This window comes from Ictidomys tridecemlineatus, chromosome 1 (assembly GCF_052094955.1).
Source record: "Ictidomys tridecemlineatus isolate mIctTri1 chromosome 1, mIctTri1.hap1, whole genome shotgun sequence".
NCBI classification, from domain to species: domain Eukaryota; kingdom Metazoa; phylum Chordata; class Mammalia; order Rodentia; family Sciuridae; genus Ictidomys; species Ictidomys tridecemlineatus.
Genome location: NC_135477.1, coordinates 130,322,674 through 130,334,334, shown reverse-complemented (window position 1 = coordinate 130,334,334; position 11,661 = coordinate 130,322,674). Strand labels below are relative to the sequence as shown.

The 11,661-nt window shown below is 39.0% G+C and overlaps 1 protein-coding gene across 1 annotated transcript; it reads left to right on the top strand.

The window, feature by feature from the left end:
- The first annotated feature begins 840 nt into the window (after positions 1-840).
- On the top strand, positions 841-1,456 carry LOC101960089 (small integral membrane protein 3). Its single transcript, XM_005324150.5, has one exon. The coding sequence runs from the start codon at positions 846-848 to the stop codon at positions 1,026-1,028; it is 183 nt and encodes a 60-aa protein (XP_005324207.2). The 5' UTR covers positions 841-845; the 3' UTR covers positions 1,029-1,456.
- Positions 1,457-11,661: the final 10,205 nt, after the last annotated feature.

Sequence of the window (11,661 nt, the reverse complement as noted above, 5' to 3'; positions counted from 1 at the left end):
GGTTCAGGTGCTCACATGAGCTTTGAGGCCGGTCTGTCTTTCCAGCTCTAGGACAGACTCTCCAACTGTGAGCAAAGTAGCCCTTGGCCCATCCCTTCCAGACTCACATCCTTTTATTTTAGCAATTCCAGGAGAAATAGTACGCTATTCCAAGAGCTTGTCCATGAAAGTACTGGAGGACTTTGGATGATGAACCTGGGTCACTCGCCTATCCCTGAATGTGACTCTGGGATTTGTAGTGGGAAAGGCTAGGTCACATCTCCTTCCCTGTGCTTGGGTGAGTGCCCAAACCAACCCAAAGGGAACAGGCAGGCTCTTCTTAGAAAAGAGGGAGTTCTATTACCAAGGTAATGAGGAAGGGGCACAGGACAACAATAGCAAGTTTTTCACTTCACAGCTGAGGAAAACCGGTAATACAATAGTTTGATATGTAAACATGGAAGCTCTGGAATGCCACCCAGCTGGGTTCATGCCTTGATGAAATTAGCAGCATGTTCTTCTTTCAAGGCTTTGACTCCTTATCTGTAAAATGGGCATAAGGGAAGAAAAAGACTGACCAAAAAAAAAAAACATGGATAAAACATGGATGGTTGGTACAGTCCCTCCTTCATTGTGCTGGTGAGGGAGCTGAGTTCTGAGTGAGTTAACAAAAAGTCCCTTGCAAGCCCTGGTCATAGGATGCCTTCAGTAAAAAAGACAGTACAACTAATGATCCAGAAACCATAAGATCACATGCTAAAACGTGATCCTATCTTCTGACTGCTGAGCTTTCCTTCCCACCAGGGAGGCAGGCAGAGGGTACACACACTGATTTTCTTTTCCTGTGTGTTGCAGAGTGAGGCAGCATGGATGCCATCAGCCAATCCCCCATGGAAGCTGTGCTTCCCAAGCACATCCTGGATATCTGGGCCATTGTCCTCATCATCCTGGTCACCATCGTCATCATGACCTCCTTGTTGCTGTGTCCAGCCACTGCCGTCATCATCTACCGCATACGGACTCATCCAGTGCTCAGTGGGGCTGTTTGAGAGCCACCCAAAGCCCCAGCAGAAAAAAGGATGCAAGTCCCTTGCCCCAGCCTGTTCTCAGCAAGACAGTGGAAGGACTTGGGAGGTTGCATTCTGGTCTTGGTTCTCCACTGGCCAGCTGTGTGGACTGGGTCGAGGGACCTACCTCAGTGAGTTCTGGGTTCATTGGCTTTCAACCAGGGATCATGATCCCTGCCCCCACTACCTCATAGGGTTGTGAGAACCAAGTGACAAAGCTGTTTGAGAACAGTGAAGCCACCACAGATGTCCAGGGGTCACGCCAAGAGCTGAGAAGCTTGAAGAAGCAAAGAGCCTAAAAGCTGGTGATGGCCTTCAAGGTGGTGAGGGAGACCCTGGGGACACAGCAGCCTTTTCCTGTGCCCCTCAAACCAAGCGAAGGACACCCTGCCCCCAATCCCAGGAGCTAGAGACACACTGGCTCAGCATTGGTTTCTTTGAAGCATCACTCCCTTAAATTTTCTCCCTTGTCAAGGAGGGCAGGAGCTGGACATGGCAGGGAGAAGGGAGTTGAGTCAAGCTGTCCAGAATCTCTTCAGTGCCCGAGGTTTGTCCCTGTATACTCTGGAGGAAGGCTCTGCCATTGTTTGGCAATGCCCAGGGAGTTAGGGTTATGGGTCTCTTTCTGCAGGGGAGTCTCGTATCTCTATAGCTTTGCCACTCAGGCAGTGTTGGAAAATGCAGTGTGTCCAATACCCTGCTCAGCCTTCAGGATCTCCAACCTCTATCCCCCATGTGTTCCACACTAGAGATGCTATTTCCCTCTGTCCTGATTCCTGCTGTCATTAGCTCCACAGGTATCCCTTTCACTCCCTCCCACCAGCACTGCAGTCAAATCCAAGTTACTGATATTTTAAGAGACGTTCTCAAGACTTTTAGAACCAACTCAAACCAGTGATAATTATTGTAGATGCCATAATTATACTTATATAGAGATTAAAAATTATCTCATATTTTAATATTTAAAATTATTTATATAGACAACCACTCAAGCTGTTTGATTCCCACTTCAGGAGCATCCTGGGATTTATTAAAATATGCAAGAAAATAACATAGATATTAGGATATTATTATGTAAAATTTATGCTTTTACTTTGATCTTATTTCATTGATGTACACAACCAATTTCCAAAAAAGTACTAGAATGACCTTGTCTGATGTCTTTCTTTCAAGAGCACCTACTGAACTCAGAACTCAGATAAAAGGATTCCACTGAGTTTATGGACCTTAGTGACTATTTGAATGGAGGAACAGATGGGGAAACAGGAGAATCACATTAACTTCCAGGGTTCTAACTTCAGCTGATAAAGTTATACAGTTTATACAAACACGTAATGCCAGGGGTAAAACTGATTTTGGATGTAAGATAATGGATTTAGGACTGGACATGTTGAGTATGAGGTGCCTGTTATGCAGGTGGATACTTTCAGGATGTAGTGAAAATCTTGCTCTATTCCTTAGGGAAGATTTTGTGGTTGGAGTAATGGTTTGGGGGATTGTTGAATATGGTAGGCATGCTACTCCAGGGGACAGGATCAGAGTATGCAGGCCAAGAGGGGTGAGGTGCTAAGTTCAGAATGCAGAGAATGCTAAATAGAAGTAGGAAGGGAGTCAGGAAAATAATTATATTAGTCAGCTTCTTGTCATGGTGTCCAAAATTTCCAAGAAGGCAACTTAGATGAGGAAAATATTTATTTTGTTTTATCTTATTTTTTGGTACTTGTGATTGAACCCAGGGGTGCTGAACCATTGAGCCACATCCCCAGACTTTTAATTTTTTTTTAATTTTGAGAAAGTGTCTCACTAAGTTGCTGAGGCTGGCTTTGAACTTGTGATCCTTCTGCCTCAGCCTTCAAGCTGCTGGGATTACAGGGGTAATTACAGCTCACTTCCCCCAGGAACAGCACTGTAGTGAAGAAGTCAGAGTTAAGGGATTCAGAGAAAGAGCTGTAGAAGGAATTTCCACCTGGTCCATTGAATTTGCTTTAACAAAATGCAGTAGACTGAATAACACACAATCAATACAAATCTATTGTTTACAGTTCTGAAGGCTATGATGTCCAAGTTCAGGACACTAGCAGACCCAGTGTCCACTGAGGGTCCTTCCCTCAAAGATGGAGCCTTCTGTGTGTCCTCACATGGTGGCAGGGTACTAAAAAGGCCCCTGAAGCTTTTACAAGGGCACCAATGTCATTCATGAGAGCAGGGTCCTCATGATCTGATCATCTACCACAGGCCCCACCTCTCAAGATCATCACTTTGGAGGTTCCTGTTCAACACATGAATTTTGAGGGGGACACAAACATTCAGACCACAGCAGGGGATACATATTCGTGATGAGATTCTGATTGGTCTGCTCAGCATTTCTTCCAACTCCTGGTGTGCATTTCTGGATGTCACAGGCTGGAAAGTGAAAAACTTCATCAAGGGTGAAAGCCTGCACGGCCCTCACTGCCCTGTTGCTAGAGATTCCAATGTGCTTGGAGGCTCTGCTGTTGCCAGGTTTATTGTGGAGCTCAGTGGAGTTGGGAGGGACGTGAAGAGATGTGAGGCATTCACAGTGCTGGTGGGACTCCAGCTGCATCAGCATGGCTCTGAGGACAGGCTGGTAGCTTTCTGATACCTGGATGGCAGATGAGGTGGGACAGTTCTGCTGCCCACAGCTGAGACTGTAGCTTTCTTATTCCCTAGGCTCCCAATGGTCACACTGAAATTGCAGTTCTCTGAGATGGCCAGCTTCACAGTGCTGATCTGGGAGGGATTCTGGTAACTCTTGCCTTCTCTGTTCCTCCAATTCTCTCAGTAAATTTAAGCACATATTTTCCTATGCTGAACCTTTTTGCTTAAGCTTGCTAGAGTACATCTTGATTGGTCCAGATGGGAAAATCTATTAATTATTGACCTAGCTGTTTCACTTCCAAGTCCAGCATGTGGTCTGGCATCAGTGAGGAAAGAACTGTGTTAATGAGGGGCAGATGGGTGTGAACAAATAGAGATGCCAAGATGATGGTGGTCTCAGGGTCTCAGAAAGGTCCATGAGTGGTGATGGAATGAGAAATTTGCCAACAGTTGCTGGAATGAAGCCTTTAACAAGGAGACAGTTATTTTTGGGTCATCCAAAAGTATGAGACAATATATAGAATCTTTTGACAAAAAGAGTGAGATTCAATTTTTAAGTCTAAATTGTATTGGCTGCTTGGAACTACAGTATGATAATAAATAACAAAATTTTTAAATTTTTTTTATCTAATAAAATTAGTGCTTAGGACTGGTGTTGTGGCTCAGTGGTAGAGCAGTTGCTTGGCACGTGTGAGGTACTGGGTTCAGTCCTCAAGACCATATATAAAATAATTAATTGATTAATTAACTAAAGTTATTGTTTTCATCAAAATCAAAAAAAGAAAAGAAAAGAAATGAGTGCTTACTTTTTGTTTTTTAGCTGTGAGGAATTATTTAATTTCCCATGAAAGTTGAAAACATTGTGTGCTCATAGGTAAGAACATGAACATATTTTTATACTCCCAATACATGTTAATTCATGTTTTCACATCTGACATCCTTTCTGAAGTTAGTAGAAGTAAGTAACATTTGGGGAAGACAAGGATGTTTGGTAAATCAGACAGAATACTATTTCTTGCTATAACTAAAGAACCTTACTATGCTTTTCTCGAAACATCCTCCACCCCAACCTCAACTGCAGAAATAACCAACTCATTGGAGAATTACTATAAGTAAAAGAAGAAACAATTGAAATATTTATATGATCATAGAGGAGTGGTCTGGTAAACATGGTACAAATAATGGAATAACACAATATAAAAATTAAAGCACTGTTCATTATAAATGGTAAGCAACTGAAAGTAAATAGAAAATTGAACCTTTTTATTGGCACCTCCAGAATTTTTATATGATGGGATAAGAGGAGATAATTTGTTTGGAGACTGTAACATTAAACCATAATTTTTCATAGCCCTTTATGTAAGACTGGGAAAAGGTCAACTGCTCCTGTGAAATATCTTGGGAGAGCTGCAAATATAGATAATATTTTGAGCATATATGCTTCCAAACAAGGATGTGAAAGAGCATAGAGGAGATCTAGAGAATTTTATTTGGGGCAGAGAGATTATATTGGCCACCACTGTTCAATTCTTCATTAGTTATAATTATCTGTAATAAAATTATAAATGCACATGTTATCACTAGTGAATTTATATCTGTGACATTTGTTCCATTTCTAGTTATAGGGTAATTTCTGCTCTTATATTTCAAATTTAAACTGTCTTCATCAGATTTCTTTCTTCAACTAAACATGTGTTTTTGAAAATCTATATTCCCAGGGTATGTCTTTATACATACCTACCTAGTCCAAAGGAATGAAGTTTGAGAGATTGTCTGTGTGTATATGTGTGTGCACACCTGTTTGTGTTAAGGAATAACATGATCCATCTAAAACAGACATGCAGCTTTTCACATTATTTGCTTAACCATCCACTTGCTGATAAACATGTTTGGCAATACACAATTTTGTAGTGTCAACTACAAAACACACAGTATATCTTACCTTTTTTTCTTTCTAGAAATACAATTTAGTATTAATTGTCACTAGTGTGTTATAATTTTTCCCATAGCTTTATTGAGGTAAAATTGTAATACAATAAAATGTATGTATTTGAAGTATGGAGTTTGATCAGTTTGACATGTTTTGACAGTATAAATCCAATGCAATCAAAATAAAAAATATTTTCCATTATTTTTAGTTGAAACCATTTGTTTCCTCTGTGATTTATTACATTAGAAATCAACTACCTTCAGATATGTAGAAACACATCTCAGCTACTTCCAAATTAAATGGCACACTTATAAATATCTCACAGATCAAAGAAGAGAACACAAGAAAAGTAAATAAAAAGTGGTTTTAGCTATGTTCTAATAAAAGCTTAAAATATAAGACTCTCTGAGGTGAAATAGTAGTCAGATGAACATTTATAACTTAAAGTGCTTGTATCAGAATGAAGCCAGATTAACAAATTATTTTTAAGTTAGGTAGTAGGAAAGAAAAGATATGAGAAGGAGCAGAAATATATGAAATAAAAAAAATAATATGGCTAAAAGTTGATACAAATCAAGCAAGTCTAATAAAAAAAAGCAAGAACACAAAAATTAATATAGTGGAAAGGCAGCTATCAAAACAATTCTACAGATATACATACATACATATATATATATATAATGATACTATTACAATTGTATACCAACCTTTGTAATATCTTATAATGTGGTGTATATTAGAGAAGACTCCATGTGCTGCTGAGAAAAAAGTGTATTCAGTCATTGATGGATGAAACATCAGATCCATACTGCTAGAATAGAAGATATCTGGGTTCTACTCATTTAGTTCAGGAGCCAATTCTTAGTCATTTATGTCTTCTTCAGTCCCCTCACTTCCTGGTCACAAGTTCAGTCTCCCAACACAATGTCTCTCACCCTCTCTTTTGAGTTTCTAACTTAGAACCATTTTATTATATTTCCAAACTTATGTTAAGATAAACTTCTCCAAGCCAGTAGACACCACTCATGTCTTCTCGAGTCACCCTCTTTGGTCTACTATATATGGTGGTGAGCATAAGAAGCACAGCACTGAGGAAGGGGTCAGAATGTGACTGATGGAGCTAGGCCTCAGTGCCCAGGCCTCTCATAAGAGTGACTATGACAGGTCTCAGTAGATCCAATGCTTGAAGGTAACTATATCTGCAGAGCTATAGCTGCTCAGGGCTCTCTGGTGTCTACTATCCACAAAATTGATGGAAATCAGGAATATAATATTGAGAAGAAAATTCTGTGTGGAAGCAAATTTCCATGTATTAGAAGGATAGGTAGAGATGTAGAGATATAGCTGTTTATGACAGATTTCTATCTCTGCGTCTATCTGTATCTCTCTTTGGAATGCTGTTAAAATCTCTAATCTGGGAACTTACCTTTGGTAAGGAATGAGAAACCACTACAATACCTTAAAATCAAAAAATGATGATGACTATGATTTAAAGCAGTCCATGTACTTCACTGAGTACCACATTTCTCCAAATATATCACCACAATATACTGAAAACATAATAGTTGTATGGTTTTAATAAGTAACTCACCAGACTCAAATGAGTCATCTTTGTATCCTACAGAAAATAGCACCCAGCTTCAGCAAGCAGTGCATAGAGGGTTGTGTGATTTCCAAACTACATCCATGCAGAAATGCTAATTGGGAGAGTGATGAGGTTGTTGCATTAATTTTGTATCTATGTTGATAATTCCATTTTCAAAAGTAAACTAGTGAAAACAGTAACTAAATAAGTATGACATTCTTGTCATTTATTGCCGAAGTCTGGCTTGGCACAAATCAGGAGCCACTTGTCAAAAAGAAACTAACTTTATTTTTAGAACTACAAACGCCAAACAAAACAGCTCCAGGGAAAAACCCTCAGAGCCCAACTGCCACCACCGGCTTCCACAAGCCTCTCTCCCCCACACCAGCCTTTCAACCTCCCACAATCCTCCTCCTCTTGAGGCCGATTGGCTGGGTTGCGTGGGCAGAGCCAAAGAAGTCACCCAATGAGCAGCTCCGTGGAGGAGCCAATCAGCTAGATGTTGCTGGGGCAGCTGTGAGCCAATCATCAGCTGGCAGTCTGAAGGGCAGGGAAACAGCCCAATGAACATCACCGCAGAGGAGCCAATCAGCTAGATGTTGCTGGGGCAGTCTGAAGCTTGCTGGCAGCTGGAAGTTTGCTGGGGCCCCTTTGGCTGTGGCTCTCAACATCTCCCCCTCTCTGTTTAAACAACAAGCATGTGGCTTATGGACCGTGCCTGCCTTAGGTTGTCCAATACATATGGTCCTTACCCGTCTTCGGATGAGCTGACCTCAGGGCGTCAGCCTCCTGTCTTAGGTTGGTACCATTGTAATTGGATCTTACCTGTCATTGACTACCGGTCCAGTATACAGCCACACCTGTGGAGAGGTCTCAGCGGGGGGGGGGGGGGGGTGGTGAGGTTCTTTGCCTCACCTCTGTTGACCCCCAAATTTTAGCTGAATGATCATGACAAGCAGAAGGGAGGAAGATATACCAAGTCAATTGACGGCTCCTTTTGGGAAAATTGTACCACCGATGAAATCATCAGCAAAAATACCCCAACACTACCACAAGTCGCTGCACCAACAGATAGTTCACAATGCATACAAGTGACACATAGTTCTGTAAGCAGTTCAGTGATGGCTATTGCAGAAACTGTAGATTAGTTTTATCTTTGTCTTCACCGGCACAGGGATGAAGATAGGAATTCTGGCAATAATGACTAAAGAAAAAATTAGGTAACATTTCAGAAGGCACTAAAAGAAAACAATTTTCTTAACAATTTACATTATAGTGAAGAGAATTATTAAATATAATGAAAACGAAAGGTGAGAGTAAACAAACAGATCTGTTAACCTCCTTTTTTGTTTACATATTAAAACAATTCTTAACAGTTATTTACCCAATTTAAATTAAACCATTTAAATCACGTGAATAAAAAAAAAAATATTTGGATCCATCTTTTCATGAGCGCTCATCATATATGATATATAGAAATACGTACATTGGACATACGTACATTCAAACATATAACATAAAACACAAGTGTGCACACATAATATAATACATACAACACATAACATAATAGTAAAGGCCTTATAACTTTTTACAGGTAAAATCTCTATTGCAATGTTTAAAAACTCTATAGTCAAAAAAAATAGAACTGATCAGCAAAACATTAACCTAGGTCTGTATGAGCTCAAAAAAATAAAATAGAACTTCATGATATGGGAAAGGGCAATAATAAAATAGATATTGAAAAAAGCATCCTGGTTCTGTCGCAGATGTAAGGATAGCCAAATTAGAGTTTTGGATATCAGCTATTATGGATTTGAGCTAAATCATCTTCTTTTTGGTCTGTAGAAATCGCTTTAGTTAATCTCTCTGGAATCCAAATCAGCTGCTGTTCTCCCTGTGGAAACACAAAAACAGACCCCCGACTCCAGACAATCACTGGGTCAGGATTTTAGTTAATCTCTCTGAAATCCAAATCGGCTGCTGTTCTGGGTCAGAACCTTGGTTAATCTCTCTGGAATCCAAATTGGCTGCTGTTCTTCCTGTGGAAACACACAAACAGACCCCCGATTCCAGACAATTACTGGGTCAGGACCTTTCCATTGTCCTGTTAGAATATCTTTCCAAAGTACCTTGGGCTTATGTACATTTTTTGGACACATATGCCTTTCTGCAGCACTAAGTCCTGATGAATCCAAATTTAAAAAGTTTAGAGTAAAAAGGGTTATTTTAAGTTTATCTTTGGGGAATATATACCCCTTCCCAATTCCATCTTTTTGCTTTAATAAGTACATTTTAATAGTTTGATGAGCTCTTTCAACTATGCCTTGACCCTGTGGATTGTATGGGATTCCTGTTATATGAGTAATGCCAAATGATGAGCAAAATTGTTTAAAAGAAGTAGACGTATAACCAGGGGCATTATCTGTTTTTAACTGTTTTGGAATGCCCACAGTGGCAAAATTTTGTAAGCAATGAGCTATAACATCTTTAGTTTTTTCGCCGGCATGAAGGGAGCCCATCAAAAATCCAGAAGAAGTATCAACTGTAACATGCAAATATTTTAATTTTCCAAATTCTGGCAAGTGTGTGACGTCCATCTGCCAAATATGGTTAGGCATCAATCCTCTAGGATTGACTCCAAGATTAACTTGTGGTAAAAAGGTCACACAATTTTGACATTGTTTTATTATTTGTCTAGCTTGTTCCTTAGTTATTTTAAAACGCTTTTGTAAAGTATTAGCATTGACATGGAATCTTTCATGAAAATTTATAGCTTCTTCTAGTGTAGAGAAAATATGTATGTCACGTGTAGTTTTATCTGCTAAATCATTGCCCAAACTAAGGGCTCCAGGCAATCCTGTATGTGCCCTGATATGTCCTATAAAGAATGGATCTTTTCTGTCCCAGATTAAACTTTGTATAGTGGAAAACAAAGAGAAAACAGTAGAAGAAGGGGAAATTCTACCAGCATCTTCAAGGGATACTATAGCATTAACTATATACTGGCTATCAGAAAATAAATTAAATACAGAATCTTTAAACATCACAAAAGTTTGTAATACTGCATTAAGCTCTACCTTTTGAGCTGATTGTTTGGGTACTAAAAATGTAAAAGTTTGATCAGGTGTAACTATTGCTGCTGTACCATTATTTGACCCATCAGTGAATATATTTGGAGCATTCATGATAGGTGTTTTTCTTGTCATTTTTGGAAAAATTACAGGATGCAATGACCAAAAAGACAATAAAGGATTAGATGGTAAGTGGTTATCAAATGAAACATTAGATTTGCACATTATTATTGCCCAAGTATTTAACTCATTAGCTAATTCATCAATTTGATTCATAGTATATGGAGTAATAATTTTATGGGGAGAAATTCCAAACACTGCCTTTGCTGTTTTTATTCCTTTGAGTATTAATTGTCCTACAGCCTCAGGATACCTAGTAAGAATAGTGTTAGGAGAATAAGATAAATGTATCCATAATAATGGACCTTCTTGCCAAAATACTCCTGTAGGAATATTTTTTGTTGGTAGTACAATAAATAATAAAGGCAAACTTATATCAATTCTATCCAAATGCATATTTTCCATATATGTTTCAATGATTTTTAATGCCTTTCTTGCTTCAGGCGTTAACATTCGGGGTGAATTTGGATCTGATGGACCTTTTAGGATATCAAATAAAGGTCCCAATTCTCCTGTTGGAATACCTAGATAAGGCCTTATCCAATTTATGTCTCCTAATAACTTTTGAAAGTCATTAAGTGATTTGAGTTGATCTACTCGTATTTGAATTTTTGGTGGACGGACCATGGTTGAGGATAATAGAACTCCTAAATAATTAATTGGAAAATTTAATTGTACTTTATCTATTGCTATCTCTAGATTATAATTTTTTAATAAGTTTGTAAGTGTGGCATAACATTCTAGCAATGTGTTTTTAGCTTTGTGCGCCAATAACACATCATCCATATAGTGAAATATTTGTAGTTCAGGATTTTGATTTCTAAGTGGCTGGATTACTTTGTTAACATAAATTTGACACATAGTTGGGCTGTTAGCCATCCCTTGAGGGAGTACTTTCCATTCATATCTCTGATCAGGACCTTCATGATTTAGTGCAGGGATAGTAAATGCAAAACGTGGACTATCCTCAGGATGAATTGGAATTGAAAAAAAACAATCTTTAATATCTATAACTAAAACATACCAGGTTTTTGGCAAAGCAGACAATTGAGGAATCCCCGATTGAGCAGGTCCCATAATGACCATTTCATTGTTAATGGCTCTTAAATCTTGCAGTAATCTCCATTTACCAGATTTCTTTTTGATGACAAAAATGGGAGTATTATGGGGAGATACAGAAGGTTGTATATGTCCTTCCGCTAATTGTTGTTTGACCAGATCATGGGCTACTTGTGTCTTTTCTTTAGTCAAGGGCCACTGAGGAACCCATACTGGTCTTTCTGATTTCCA

What these genes read in the sequence shown, in the direction of transcription:
- LOC101960089 (XM_005324150.5), top strand. Translation starts at nt 846, where the DNA reads ATGGATGCCATCAGCCAATCCCCCATGGAAGCTGTGCTTCCCAAGCAC.